We start from the raw sequence: 16,817 nt of genomic DNA on the forward strand, positions 1-16,817 counted from the left end.
CATATATTTATCTGAAATTTCCTGTGTATATTACTAAAATGTGTACTAAATAATAGTGAAAATTTCAGAACGCAGCGATGTTTATTTTTCACACTAGACAACTTGTCCACGATTTTACGGGACAACCCTCGTATGCTACCTTGGTATTTAGAATGTGTAATTTTCACATTTTTCTCTCTATCCCCGAGATGATAGCCATTTGAAAGGAATTCGTTGAATAGGTATAAACGTTACCTCCTTTGTCTGTATACCCGGTATTCATCCATGCACGGATCTAATAAATGAAGAAACTGGGATTTGCAGAATTTTAAATACCTATACTAAACTAAGTAAAATTGACCTTGGATCCCTCCTAGATGACACTGAAACCCTGGAATCTGTGTTGAGTTTGTATAAAAAGTCATGGTTTTAAATATATGGGAAAAGATAATCATCGTCGCAAACCACGACTAAAATGCCCATACTCTCAAATTCAGGAGGAAAGAGCTGTATGCGGACTCCAGACCGTGTCTTGAGACGATGGGGGAAACAATCCGAAACATGGGAAAGGAGTTTATGTGGGTTTATTTTGTTTATTGGGGGGTGGGGGGTGGGTTGTTGTTGATTTGTTTTGTTTGTTTGCTTTTTTTTGCATGAGAGAGATTTCTGAGCTGTATATTTTTTTGACTGGAAAAAAATTCTGGATCCGTGCCTGTTCATCTGTTGGCGTTTACAGAGGTTTAAATAAAGCGGTAACCGTTATAGATTTGGTAATTAATTTACAGTTTATCAAAACAAGTGCCGTCAAACGTCTTTGACTATGAATCTCGAATGAATTTCCAGTATGCATAGCAATGTACACTACCGTAGAGCTTCTACCCAAGGGATAACACTTGACGATAAAAAACGTGTGAAGGTTCGTCGGCAAAATTATATCCTTCCATATGTACAGCAAGTTCGAGGGATAATTTTAAACAAAATGTCCATACAAATACGCATGATAGGCAAAAAACACACGTATATACATGTACACGTGGTAATGTTAATTACGCACGGCCCTTGTGTTTAGAATGATCACACAAGTAGCAACCGCTTAATAAAACAACCTTCTGTTGCCTTTACTATAATTCCCCCCCCCCCCCAAAAGAAAAAAGATTGAACACTTAATATTCATTTTTTCGTGACTTTATGGATTAATCAATATTGGGATACAGCTAATATTTACACCATGAATAATTTTCCCCTATATTCTCTTGATGTATCATTTAAAAAAGTTGCTTTTGATTTAACAGGACAATATATAACAGTATTTTGACACTTTTTAATCAAAGCAAAAACTAGCTAGCTACAAGTATTTATCTCATGATTCAAAATTTCTTAACGGTCCTATGATAAAATTTCCCAAATTCTTAGGTACGGGTTATTTTAGCGGATCTCCCTTCCAATAATGTAGATATAATTACTTTCATTCAAATAACGTTAACGTCATACCGTTACAATATACATGTGTATAAATAACGTCAAAAGTCATGACGTTATACATGTACAATGTAGATTTTACTTGAAAACAATACCAATTTCAAACGACTATAAAAAGAAAACTTGAAAAGATATCATTAAAAAATAAATTAGGTTATAATCCACAAAGTCTAGCCTATCAGAGAATAAAATTTTATTCATTTTGGTAACAGGGCATATTTTTGCACTTCGTGGCTTTAGCTCTTTATTGAAACCCTTTGACACATCACAAATCAGCAATTTTATTACATAAATCAGGCAATTGTGACGTCTTTCTACTCTTGCGAGTTTTATTTCAACGAACAATAACTATATTACAGGAAAATGCACTAGGAATTTGAAGAGGTGGAATATGATGAAAAGTATGCCAATGATCTAAAAATATTAGTTTTATGGCCCAATCACATAATAATCTAGAACCAATCAGATAACGCGTTTGTAGAATAATTATATAAATAAGGTATAATAATTAACAATTCATTCGTGAATGAACGGGAAACATTTATTAATTCAGCCAAGAGATATCATATTCCACTCGGGCAAAGCCCCCGGGAAATATATTTTTTTTCTTCGCTGAAAAACTCCCCCCACTATCATACAATAAATGCATAGTGTTGCAATTTGTTTAAAGTTTATGACTATCTGACTTGACTGATCAGGGATATTATTAATCTTACTTAGTAATAGATTCGAATATTATATTTCAACTTAATCATATTATTATTTTTTTTTTTCAAGAATACATGAATAATGCATATGATAAAATAGAATCATTGGATGAGAAAAAAAAATCATAGAAACTGAACTGAAGAAAGTACCAAGTTTAAGTTTTTGGCGACAGAAAAAAAAAATGATTTCTCCTCGCTTTTTCCAATGAGAAGCGCAAAGAGGGAACTTAAAAATAAAATACGCCATACTTCTATATAGAAATGTCTTACCGTGTTCGCTGTCATTCCTAAACAGTATACTAATGCTATAAATACTGTAGAAATCACCAAGATCTACTTTCCACCATACGTCGTTATTGTTTTCTCTGTTATCGATCCCTTTGTCTCTTGAGCAAGTGCTAGTGTTACCATCAACTGCATTACTTGACAAATAATAGTTTACACATGCACCACCAGGACAATGAAAGGTTGAACTCTGAGTTGTTACTCTGCCCATAGATAAATCCACTTTCAAAAGATAAAAAATCTTAAATGACTTTGAGGTTGAAAACATCAGTAGATGATCTGTAAAATAATTTCTTTGAACTGATAAAACTGCTTTTCAATATGAATTCATGCAAAAAAAAAAAGAAAAGAAAAAAAAGACCAAAAAAACAAACAAACAAAGAAACACACACAAAAAAAAAAAAAAGAAAAAAAAGATCTATCTGTAATTTGAAAAAAAAAATGTTTTCTGAGTTATTAAAACAATTCAAAGAATAATTCATTACTGCTGACGTAGTTGGGAGAGGCTTTAGCAATACGCTTGTGATGATTAATTGATATCACAGGTTATAGTGTATCATTACATGTTATTGCAAATTAATTCAAATTTCACATTTTGTGAATTAACATTGCCATATCTAAGGCAAGATAAAATCATAAAAACAAATTTATTTTTTATATTCGTTTACGTGAGTATAAAGTTTTTGTCGTGTCCGTCCGTCCACCTGTCTGTCTGTCTGGACAGCCTTGCTATGTTGCCATACGGAGGCATTAGTGTTTCACAAACACATCTTGTTTTTCTATAAATTTAATTTTAAGGCATTGTTATGGACCTTCTTGAAAGTGACTATTAATGATTTCATTGCTTACTGGATTGTTTGCTTTGATTGTCTTTCTTTGATGTCGCTTTAGTTATAATATTATCACATGATCATTGTTTATTAACCAGGAATCGTATTCTATTTGTCAGTCTTTTTTTTCGAGTGGTTCTGAAAAAAACCGCAGTGTATAAATAAAAAGATAGATACTAATATCAATTCTCGGTAATTATCAAACAATATCAATAATGCATGGCCACACTACATTTTCAATTTCGATGAAATGTTTGTGTGTACTCACATTGTCACATCATTAATGGTTTTATAATTTTTTATTTCAAAAAATATCTCGTTGCCATGGTAACGGTACCCATTGTTTCCCCTGTAAATCCTTCCTAAAATTTGACCAAAAAACGTTATTTTGTAGGTTTTACTGAATAAAAATGAGCTTCAAAGAAACAAGAGAATGGGAAAATCTATTTTAGTTTCAAACCTACCATTATTCCTCTTTAGTATAACAACACAATTTTTTAAAAACTGTAATTCTACATAATGGCTTAACAACGCTTATCTTTGGGGATTTTGGCATTTTGCCAAAATGAGAAAATTTCCATTTTAGACCCTTTTTCAAAGCGATTTTTTTATATTTTGCACACTGCTTGATTTGAAATTCATGAAGCAGTGCATTGTATAGATGGTATATAAGTTAGTCTAAACACATTAAAATATTAATGGGACATTTAAATATTTTTTTAAGAAAGCTGATGACAAATTACCCAAAATCTACAAAATTTCCGTTTTTTAAGTAACATAGGCACATTTTATTACGTTCATATAGAAAAGAAATGTTCCTTTTTATAATTACCTGTTTTAATGCCATTTACAGTCAAACTTGTCCATATCTAGGAGATGTGTCATGTAAAAAATATTCACATCCCATTTCCAAGAGCATTAATACATGTACATGTTTGAATGTAGTTTGTCTGTCTGTCCAACTTCACACTCCATAACACGAGTAACATGACATAATTGAATGTGTATCCTGTTATACGCAGTGAATAGTGAATAGACCATGATCAAATTGATTCATTTCAATCCAATGTATTATTATTTCCTGATATTCTTCATGCAAAATGTTTCTTAGACATGTATATTTTCTTAGATAGGAGAACTGTGAACACCTGCACAAAATCCCCCCCCCCTCGTAAAATTGACAATTTTGAAGTACATGTAGACAAACCTGGGCATCTTTCAAGTTTCCGGAAACTATCCCCTTAGATTGAAACTAATATGAAATAAAATTTTCCTTTTCCATTCTCTGTTACTATGGAAACAGGAATGCGAGATTTGTTACCATGGAGACAGGAATACCAGATTTTTAACCAAAATGGCTGCGTTTAACAACATTCCCAAAACTACACGTATTTAGCTTTTTATAAAACCTGTGTAATGAATTCAATGTGATTATTATATTTTGTGAATCTAAATTTTTTTGGCATTTTAAATTTGCATCTTTATTATGTTGCAAAAATATATATATAATGAATTTTGTAATGCTATGTCAAATAATGGCAAAACCTTGTGGCCTTTTCTTTTTCAAGATTTGGTCAAACTTGAAAAATTCTGAGATGAAACTAAAACAAGTAGGACATGCATAATATTTTACTAATTTCAACTTGTTATATTGTTTACTTATTTATTAAATTAAATTATAAGATTGATTATTAAATTATCAAATCATTAAATTACTTATTGAATTATTAAATTATTAAATTACTTATTAAATTCATGGGCAACTGCAAACCACAGATACTTTGAATGAAGTCAAAAGTTCATACCCCCTCCCCTCTTATTTTTCTTTTAAAACTTATGAAACCCGGCTTTAAACTTGAGAAAAAATTACACTGGTTAAAAAAAAGGTCACATTCTCTGGGGTAGGTTATTTTAGATTTAAACATAAATATTGAACAATGGAAAAGTATGGACCTGAGATGAATTTTTTTCACCTTACCTGTTGTTGATCTCCAGCTTACTACATTGACTTTAGCCTAAGGTAATAACATACTTTTTGCTCAATTTATATTTGAATTTTCAATTTTCATGAATGTTCTTTTTTGAATTTACAATTTTTCTTTTAATAAAAAAATCTACAAATCCAAACTTTTAAATTAATTGTATCATTCTGGCGCTGTTTGAAGCAAGTAAAAAAAAAACATTTTTAAAATAATATCATTAATATCATTTTCCCCCGACCATACCCTTCATATTCGTTACACACAAAAAGCCAAACCATAACCACTTCACTAAAATGTCTGCATCAGTTTCCAAACAATGAACTCTAAAATACAATTAAGTTTCAAATAAAAAAATTACTCTCACAGGATTTAGCAACTTTGAAGTTAGCAAAAAGCCTCCCTCTGCCTGCCAAAGACAAAATTGTGTTAAACTGTGCAGTAGTTTAATGCACGCCCAATTGAACTTTGATGTGATAAACTGGTGCACAGAAAGACAGACATGGAACCCTATATAACACAGTACCTGTTTTTTGTGACCTTAGATAAAAAATTATTAAATAATGCATCACTTTACCTTTTGGTACTTGAGAAAAATATATACCAGTACATAAAACTTTAAACATAGTGTTTGGCATATAATTAATAATTAGGTTTGCAATGGACCATCTGTATTCTGTAAAGTCTGTTGAAAAAATGTCACCCATGAGACATTGTCCCCCACAAGTATCATTTTAAGGATCCGAAGTTCTTCTTTCATTATCCAATTCGTTTCATTTTACTAAGTTCCTGCCAACATCTCATCACACCAACTATATCAGTCTCCTTCTCTTTTGTTCACATGTAAATATAAATTCGGAAAACAAGAGAACTTTTCGCTTTTTTTTATTTTTTATGTATGCAACCTTTAGGGTACATGCATTCTCAACTACACAGCATTATAGATTTACGTGCCAAATTTTACTGTTTCTGCTGCTCTGAAAATCTTGTCTCTGGTTTTTCCACTTTAGAGTTTTTGTTGGTCAGGCATGTACCAGTAATGACCCACATTGACAAACGCATGTAACACTGATAATTAGTTAATGAGAATTATGCTGAGTTTAGTTTTTTTTTTGGAAAGGTACAGGAGAAAGCTTGATAAGATCTAAAACATTGTTATACGGCATAAGATATGAGGATGACCTCACGTAATATGATAAACATGTTCCTTTTATATTTGAACTTTGATATCTCAAACACTGATATCTTGAAGACAGTGGATACAAGTTCGTTGAAGTGGGTTAGAATTCAGCTTTAACTTGCCTGGTTTCAAACCTAAATGATATGGCATCCCTTCCTCAATCTGCAATGGTAAATAATTCCTGCACTTTCCAATAAACACCGATTTCAAGCTAATTAATTGTGTATGTAATCCTTTAGAAAGTTGTTTCTTTGTTCTAGTATAAGAATTGTTCTGTTACTGGATAGGTATTAAATTATGTTAAATATAAAAAAAAGAAATAAGCAAGGTTTAAAGAGCAAAGTCCACGAACCATCAAAAAATGCTTCTTGCAAAATATTAACGCAATTTTTATTATAGATAGGATAGACTTTAAGCTTTTCATATCCGTTTTTCTTTTTTCAATATCTATTATACTTTTTAAAAACGAGGTCTTGCAATATGGCAATGTTTTCATAGAAAAATGCAATAGGAACGTCATTTTTGTAATGTAACGTCACGACAATTAGGGATAGAATGACCTTGCTATTATATACATATACGAGTATAGGGTTTTAAATGCAATAATTAGTATCAGATATTTATCTTATCAAATTCATAAGCAATTATTTGAAACAAAAATGATAATTCTGACTGAATAGAATCAAAAATATTGGAAATCACTTCCGCTGCGGTAGCTTTAGATCCATAAAGTAGTTGATATTGGAGCCTTTTAAAAATCTAGATCTAATTACCGGTACATTAAGTGAAAAAAAGTACACGATAGCTGAAAGGACCTTTTTACTACACATTTTTAATAACTTGGCGAGCGCTCGCGAACGTGCGGTCTGTTGTACAGGCCTCAGCTGTTAACCAATTTTCATGGGCAAGCGAGAAATATCCGCGAGATTTCGCACACCTCAATTTCGCAGATATTTATCTTCGCGAACCAGCCAATCGCTGGATCATGTTTCATCCAGTAAAATAATTAATGTATGCAGGACGGTATTTGTACTATGTCGTAAATAAATCGTTATCGATTGATAATAAATTTAGTATGTTTTTTTTTTAACTTGTGCATTGCTTGTCGTTTATCACTTTCCATTTCATTTTCACATTATTATTTCCATGTGTAGTATTGCGTATGTAATTCTTATAAACACGCGTCAAGATAAAAAGTGAAATACAGGTACAGACATTAACATTTTACTAATATTTATTGGGAAATATTGATTTACCCAAAAAAGCCTGTAAAAAAGGCCTTACTAAAGACAGCATAAGAGGACAGTGAAAAATGATCTCTGTTGTTTTTGAAATCTAAAAAACGTGCATATCGTAGTAAGCAGTTTCATAAAAAAGAGGGGGGGGTTGATACAAAGGACGAACATATACAAAGTTCTATTTTTTTTAAGAAAATATACCCGTGTCCAGTAAATTATATAATTTTTAAGTCTAGTTTTAGACAAGTTCTGTAGTTCACATTAATGCTGATATAATTGTATGTAACGAACGTATAATTTATGGCAAAGCATGGATCCCCCCCTCTCCCGGCCTTTTCTAACGTGTAGTGATAAACTACCAATCTTAGTACGTAGTAGCGGATCCAGCGATATTTAGATATTAAATGCAGAGGAAGACATAGTCCCCCACCCCACCTTTTCCCTATGCCTTCCCCAGAGGACACTTAATAGTTTTCTGAAGTTGGTGGAAAGAAGTGTGTATATTTCTGCATGAAAAAAATAGCAAAATTCACACTATGTGGTATTTCGAATGGTTTATTTTCATTCTCAAAATATAATTGATTCGGGTTCTTTGGAGTGCGTTTTCAAGCATTTATGGCTCAAAAAAAATTTACTTAAAGTTATTCAAACATAAAAGTAAAAAAAAAACGGCATTCGAATGAAATTAAAGCCCTTCCCCCGTGCATGTGCGGACATGTGCATTTGATGTGCAAACACGCGAGTTCTACTTTGAATGCAGTTTACAGAGGTGCTAATTTTTTTTTAATAATAGATAATTTCCCGTTTCAATAAAATGAATTTAACAAAGCTACAGAAAACTAAATCTGTAAACCCCTTTCTCCCTGGCATTGATTCCTAATGATTGCATCTATTATGACGTCATAAATGACGTACACCCGAGTAACGTCATGTACAACTGTGATTACCTAGAACAGTTTTTCCCCCTTGGCTTTCAGAAAATGTAATTTTTAAATTCTTTACCACATTTATTGTCTTCAGCGAACAATTGACCGCTTTTGCTATCACCTTGGGTGTTATCTGTTTATTCGATGTCTTATGACCCACCAATTAGTGACTGACTGTAAAAATATTTACCGATTCTTGATAACAACAAAGCCATAAGCAACAATAATAATTGACATGAAAGTTTGTATTTGCGGCATTCATACATACAATAAATCTGAAAGTTATACTTGCCTGTAAATCAATCTAACTTTGAAAAAAAAATTCCATAAATCGGCATTTCTAAAAAAAAAAAAAAAAAAAAAAAAGTCTTTTTTTTAGACTGAACCCATCATATTTATTCCAGCAGTCAGACGTGTCTATGGGTGCCTCAGTTAACATTTTCTTACTTGTGGGATATGAGTGTCTATCCACTCTCATAATCAATATTATACACCTTTCTAATTGATCCTTTAAAGTTTGCGTAATAGACAAAGACAAATATGGTGGTTCTTGATCATAGCTTTTTTACACGCGTTGACATGTTATTTTATTTTTTATCAACATGAGCACACTCGTTACCGCAAAATATTTTCATTGGAAATTACTTCTCGAACAGTTATGATTGTTTTTCTGTTTCAATATTTTGCGGTAACGACTGTGCTCTATGTGAAAACCACGATTAATTATGTAAAATTTGAGCATTTTTCCGGAAAACCTCGAACCATGCTGTGGTTTAGAATTTAGTATGACACCGTAATATCCGGTTTTGACGAAATTGTTGCACATGTGAAATCTATCGATGGTCTAGGTTGATAATAACCCAAAGCATATTTTCTAACATCCTTTTCACAATTTACAAATTTGCTAGGCCAAATAAGGCATTTTGTGGGTCGAATTCTTTAGATAAACTGGAGCAATTTAATTTACTTTCATATTTTAAGAATGGAAACATTGAAAAGAACAAAATCTAGGCTGTCCACTTTCTTGCAGAATGCACTTGAATTTCTACAGTCATGACCTATTTGGTTCTGTTTTGGTTTACTAGTCTTACTTTTTCTTTATTCATCTTAATATATGGTAAATCCTTTGATGAAAAATTAATGAAAATAATTATTTTCCTAGGAACATGATCAAAAGGAAAATTCATTTCATTCATACATAGACATTTTCATGTGTGTGGTCATCTTACCAGTAGTGAATATTTGCCTGAGTATCAAATAATTTGTTTAGAATATCATAAAACATGGTGAGTGTTTATAAAACAAATATCATTATAAATCAGAGGTGAATAATCTACATGTATGTAGGTTTATTAAATTATCTTTTAACACTAATACATATCGTATATATTTTACTGTTTGCTATTTGAAAAGATTATTATTATACACACAAAATTGAACTATAGATTACACAGTACGGGTACTTCACAGATGAGTGAAAGAGTCTATATAAACAACACGATGTGTTTGTGAAACACTGATGCCCCCGTATGGCAACAAATTAGCGAAAATTCAACTTTTCTTAAATGCAAACTCACTGGAAATACAGCTCTGAAATGTGAAATCAGGCCAGGGTTAAAATTTTTCATCAGTTTGGAAATCTTGGAATCCAATGAAGGGTCTTTTCACAAGGACTACATATGTATAGTTTGAGATCACTAGCCTTAGCGTTCAAAAGTTATGGCAAAAAGTTAAAGTTTTTTCATAAGGATTACGTATGTAAAGTATGAAAGCCCAAATCCTAAACGTTCAGAAGTTAAGCCCAAGGTTAAAAATTAATAAGTAGGTCAAACTCCAAGGTCAAGGTCATATGGTCAAATATTTTGCTATCAAATGAAAGGTCTTGTCACAATCATTAAATATGTCAAGTATGAAAGCACTAGCTCTAACCCTTTAAAAGCTCTGGTCAAGCTTTGCATTATTTAAGTAGGTCATACTCAAGGTCAAAGGGTCAAAGTTCTCGGCATCCAATGAAGGGTCTTCTCACAAGTATTACATATGTGAGGTATGAAAGCCCAATCTCTTACTGTTCAAAGTTATGGCTAAGGTTAAAGTTTTTTCATAAGTACGGAAATCTCCAAGGTCAAGGTCAAAGGGTCAAGGCATTTTTCGTGGCATTGGGGATTACATGTAATATAGGGCTTCAAGACTGAAAATTGATATGTTTGCTATTCATCACTTACATGTATAAAAGTTTAATTCTCCTTATTTTTAATATTTATTTAACTCACATATCAATTGTATTTTTGCACATACATTTTTTGCTGACGTCATATTTTTTCGTGGTATTCATTAAACAAATAAACTATGGAAACCTAGTTGGGCAAAATGTTGATAAATTTTACATTTTCAAAAATACTACTTTATTGACAAAATGATTAAATTTATTGACATGAAAGCCATTTGCTGTATTTCAGTTTAGAAGTTAACGGAAATGGAAAATATTTTTTAATACCCCCTACCGCAGAAACAAAATTTTTTGTACATTAAAGCAAACGATACAAATACCAGAATAGACTTTTTCCCAATTTATTATACATGATGAGTAAAGCTACATTGCACATTATACATTGTACATGTATGTAAGAAATACAAAATTTTATCTTAGTGTTTTCGGAGGGGGCATCTCACAATGTCAAATTTAATTAAATTTCCGTATTTTAATGGAGTTCTATAAAGTCCAAAGGATTGACGCAAAGAATAATATAAATGATAAATTTTCAACAGCTTTTCTTTAATACTTTTTTTTTCTTTCTGAACAATTTTGTTGTTAAAATTCCAACTCTTTAAGATCCGTAATGTTATAATTAATTAACTCTAACATTAATATTACGTGGTTTTTTATGATAAATATCAAACTGAACAAATTTCCAAAGAGATGTACATTTAATGAGTCTAACAGATAATGATTATTTTTTTTTTTACAAATCTTATTCCCTTTAAAGGGACATGCACGTACATGTACATGTTCTAAGGTTAATATTTACAGCCAGGTATTTTCGTTACATGACATCTTGCACGTACTAAGGATAATATTAACAGCGAAGATTTTCGTTACATGACATCTTGGATATGATGTATGATAAACATGTTATTCAGATATGCAGTTTATAGTTTAGCATAAGTAAACAAGATATAAAATTTAAAATAAGATAAAATTTATAAAAAAAATAAACGAACGAAAAGATTTAAATGACATAATGATGTACATACCGTATCCAGAAGAGAGAGTAATCCTCATTAAAAACATCGAAAGCAAGTTTAGAGACAACATTTTTTTGTTTTCAAACACGTAGTTTTCTGACAAGGAAGTTCAAAACATCTAATGACTATACTTCATACGGTGAAACATTTCCGTCGTAATTGACTATTGTTGCACATTTAATTATTGCGAACCACCGTTGAAAACAAAAACATGTATGAGTGTGTTTTGTATGCAGATCATTTATTATATATACACATAAATGAAAGCAATTTATCTAACATCATAAAGAGTTGACTTGCGTATTTTGATTCAAAATTGTATTTATTTATATATTCTAAAAAAAAAAGAATAATAAGAATTCAAATCTCGGGAACAGTTACTTCCTTGTGAAGAAGAACAGTCCTCTCATATAATATAGTGTCCCCTTGAACTATCTTCCGTAACGGTTACAGTGTGTACTTTTAATGTATAATTGATAAAGGCGTACTTCCTCTGGCTTCCTTTTAGATAAAAAAAATGCATGTACTTAATTTAAGAATATTTTTTATTATAATTTTCCGTTGACATCAGATTTATATATTCCTTAAAAAAGTTTTTTTTACAATGGAATAAACAGCCTTTTTTTTCTTTTTTTATCTTTTAAAACTCTATTAAAGCGAGTCTGATAAAGTGTTTTCGATAAAGACTCCAAGCACAAGAGATATTGTAATGATACACTGTTACCATCAATATTTGCCAGGGCATATTTTCGTGGACTGTTTAAACTTAAAAGGTTCATGGTGCGTAATTTCCCGTATTCACTTGAAACATACAAAAGGAAAAAAGGCTTTAATACCTTAGACATCAAGTCATGGAGGATGGGTATTCGTGAATGAGAGGTAGTCAAGAGAATTGATTCACCAAAATTTCAACGATTCTTTTGTTTATGTTTCGACCGAGTCGTTTCTTTGTCTCTCAAAATATTAGTAAATACATAAGAATAGGAAGCCTCAGCCAGAACTTATATATGAAATACTTTACATGTATACTCAGTTATAAAAAGCAAAGATGGGCTTAAAACATTTATACATTAAAAAACATTAAAACATTATATCCAATGTTAAAATTTAATTAAAATTGGTATTATTGTGAAGGTAGGTCAAACTTTTAAGGTCAAGAACAATAGGCAAAATTTGGTGATACAATTAAATCATCTTTGAAAAAAGGAAAGTCATAGCCCAACCCATTCAAAAGTTTTGAGTAAGGTTAAGGTTTTGTGGACAGAGAGGCAGAAGAACGGACAGATAAAAAAAATTAATACATTTATACCATCGATTCTAATATGTCTAGTATTTGTTTATTTTTCAAATGCATTCACCTACAATATCTTTTCCATCGTCGACTTAATATCCCTTACCTGAATCACCTGCGGGGGTGTTTCTGTTTCACAGTTGTCTATAAGCAAGAGCATAATCCTCGTACAAAAAATTTATAAACATAATCTGGCTACTAACAAACAAGTTGAAGCAAGAATATCCACAGTCTCTTTGAAAGTCATCATGACGCAAAGTCTATGGTCGACACAACAATTTTTTTTTTCACTGCAAATTCTGCTATAAAAATGAATGATGGCTGACGCTTATAATGTTTATTTTAACATAAAACATTACTAGGACTCGGTAGTTAATTTTAAGATCAATTAAGACCAGATTTTACGTCTTTTCAAATCACTAAGTGCACAGCGCAGGTGTTAGGGGTCAAAAGGGGGGTTTTACTCCTTGGTATCTGATCCCACATATGATGTTCCAAGAGGCTACTATTTTACTTAAAAGTTGCTTTTCTCGAACGAAACATGCAATATCAGTAATAAAAACTAATAACGAAATGTTTTGTAATCTCTTAAGGTCAAGATCTAGTAAATAACTTTAGACTAATTGTTTGGCGCTAGATCCATTATGACGTCATAATCATTTTCAACTTTCTTTTTCCCTTTTCAACTTTTCTTTAGCAGAATTATGTAGCAAATAGGGTATTTTCATGACATTCAATTTAAAATCATATAAAATGTAAACCGGATACCTATACTGAATTTTATATTGATTTAAAGCAGAGGCCACGAACATACTTATTACCATTTTCTGAGAGACTGTAGGTAATCTGGATACATTTCCTTTGTCGAAAATGAAAAAAACTCCCATATTCATGACTGATTTTCTTGATTTTTCATTAAAAATGACAGTGTAAAATACAGTTTTTCATCGTGTTTACCTACAAATTATGCACCGAAACACCTTATTTGACCAAGGTAAAAGTGTAAAGCATCAATAAGGGAATTTATTTCTCAAGTTTGATAAATCTGTAGGCATCTTTCATTTACTATATCTTGACCTTAAGGCCAGTTAAACCAAATTACAAGCTATAAACTAACATTTTTAAATATCAGCCAGAAATGAAAAGAGACAACGTATCTCTTGTGATAAAACAGAACTTGTAAAGAGTTCAATTTTTGAAAAAAAAAATTGCTAAACCATAGGGGTAAAATGAAATTCAATTCGCATGAAATAAAATAACAAAGGGATCATGATCAGTAAAAAGATTCCTTATGCTTTTGTATGTATGATGTTTTATGTCCCTTTCAAAAATTTGATCATTCAAATGAAGATGCCATCATTTGCAGGTGGAGTGCTGCAGGATTTTGTTCCCTCTAAAATCTGCACTTTCTGCCATTAAGCAGGAAGGGATCTACCGCAACTCAGGGCCTCGGTTTATACGGTCTCATAGAAAGGATTGGTCTCCACGTCCCACAGTGCGATTTGTACAGGCGACGTAAGGATCAACTCCTTACTACGCGACCAGAGCACACGCTCTAACAACTGCGCTACGTGGGTGACCAGTTGGAATAATGAATTTTGATAGTGTTGAAAAATGGTTCATATACATGTACAAGTATGGAAGGATATGAAGATAACGAACAGCAGTCAATCTCAACGTCCATTAAACAATATACAAAACAAGAGCAGAGCAAACACGGACCTCCGAAACATCAGAGGTGGGATCAGGTGCCATGGAGGAGTGAGCTTCCCCTGCCGACCGGTCACACCCGCCGTGTGCTCGTTGTCATGATCAGGAAATAACGGAAAAAATCCATCGTCAATTCATTGTATAAATAATGGACTAACAATTGGTATGAAAAACGTCAGTCAGCATTTGACTCAATGATAAATTGTATTTGCTGACAAGGTCATTGTATCGACCATAGAATTTACGAAATGATGACCTTAAACGAGTAACGAGTACAAACATAACGTTCATTTGCGCTATGAAAGAAATGCATCTAAAAACCTCCAAAGGATTAATCTTATAGCACTGTTTAATCTTTATTTTGGCAGCAAATAATGACAAAAGGCAAAGTATAAGGAATTCATAAATTCTGTGCAATATCACAAACGTAATTTCAGAACAGTAACTTCCACTTCCTGGTGAATTCAAGGACCTTTTTCCGTTTTCTTTTTTGCATATATTTATGCTTTGATGCACAACTGGAGGTCACAGTAATTTCCTTGTTAATTAAAAAAAAATAATAGCGTACATATGATATAAAAAATATTGAAATTAATCATAATGTCAAAATAAGTGAAATTTTCAGTTTAAAACACTTCCACCACTTTTTTTTTACCAAAAAGAGCTACAGTGCCACCCATTGAAAAAACTATATTTATTGCGCATAAAAACGTGCGCTCGGTTCCTGATCAATTCTTCCGAATTCTTACCTCAGTTGCAAAAAAAGGATGATTTTAAACAATCCTGTATCCCCTATCAAGTACTCTCGAGCTCGTAGTTGACATCTGAACGAAGCAGATTGGACCGAATTATCTTTGAAACCAAAATGGCAGTATAAATAAGCAAAATGTTCTATGATTGCAATATCAGGGTCAGGAGGACTATTAACAACAATACTGAAGAATTTTTGGTTGTGGAAACAGCAAAAGAATACATGTTAGGAACACACGGTTTGTAATGTTTCGAGATCACAGTTTAGAAACACGGAGAAATAAATCGAGAGCCGAGCGCACTTTTTTGTGCGCAATAAATATACTGTTTTTTCAATGGGTTGCACTGTAGCTCTCCGGTCTATCAATATATTTTCTCGGAGAGCTACAGACCTTCAGATAAAAATTTACAAGTAAAAGATATTGAATGCAAAATTCTTCAGCACCCATGTTTTTTTTAAATAGAATGCTGCTTCTTACATGTATATGTATCGGACAGTGGGTTCTTCATCTCTTTATCAAAATCTTGTCCATCTTTATTGCAGGCGATTTTTACTCTGCACATTACCGATTAATGACATCAATGTTGAAATCAAACCTTTGAAAAATGATAAGTTTTTGCTTTCAGATGAAATATATATCATCTCAAATGATTCACTGATGTTATATAATATGTTTTGTATGTAAGTATATATTGCCGGAAAAAATACAATTTATGCAACCAAAGTCGGAATGTGTTTGTTAAAATATCATGACTTTGTATATCTATAAATTCTTGAAAACATGTGATTGATTTCCATTTTCCATATTCCCCTATTCGTAACTTAGGAGTAACCTGTTTTGAAAATTAATTTTACCTTAATATTCTGGATTCTCTGTACGCCATGAAGATATCTAGTAGTACATTAGAAAGAAAGCTTTAGAAATTTGCATTTTGCAAATGTAAAAGAAAAAGTAAGAGCAATTACATTTTTTTACTATTGTTCCATTTGATTGTTTTAACTTTCCATGTCACCTTTCGCTTAACTTTATATCTTGAATGTAATAGAGAACAGTTATATTTCAGATGGTGCTTGACGATAAAGAGAGGGCATCTAATCATATGTTTAACCTTTTTTGCTTTAAAATGAAATCATTACCTTTTTTATAATTACCTGGTAATTGTTTTGTTTTAAATAAAACAAAACTTTCAAGCAAAATAGGTCTGGGATTCTGATTTAA

General features: G+C 31.8%; 1 protein-coding gene across 1 annotated transcript in view; it reads right to left on the minus strand.

The window, feature by feature from the left end:
- LOC134255397 (multiple epidermal growth factor-like domains protein 9) overlaps positions 1-12,114 on the minus strand; it is a gene marked incomplete at its 3' end in the record, with an annotated part of 35,099 nt that extends 22,985 nt beyond the window's left edge. Inside the window, exons 1-2 of the mRNA XM_062737909.1 lie at positions 11,856-12,114; positions 2,436-2,672 (exon numbers count right to left, since the gene is read on the minus strand). Of these exons, the coding sequence (XP_062593893.1) occupies positions 2,436-2,672; positions 11,856-11,916 (298 nt within the window). The remainder of the gene's footprint in view (positions 1-2,435; positions 2,673-11,855) is intronic.
- Positions 12,115-16,817: the final 4,703 nt, after the last annotated feature.

Source organism: Saccostrea cucullata, unplaced genomic scaffold, assembly GCF_032062105.1.
Source record: "Saccostrea cucullata isolate Sc308-1 unplaced genomic scaffold, CSIRO_AGI_Scuc_v1 ctg4903, whole genome shotgun sequence".
NCBI classification, from domain to species: Eukaryota; Metazoa; Mollusca; class Bivalvia; order Ostreida; family Ostreidae; genus Saccostrea; species Saccostrea cuccullata.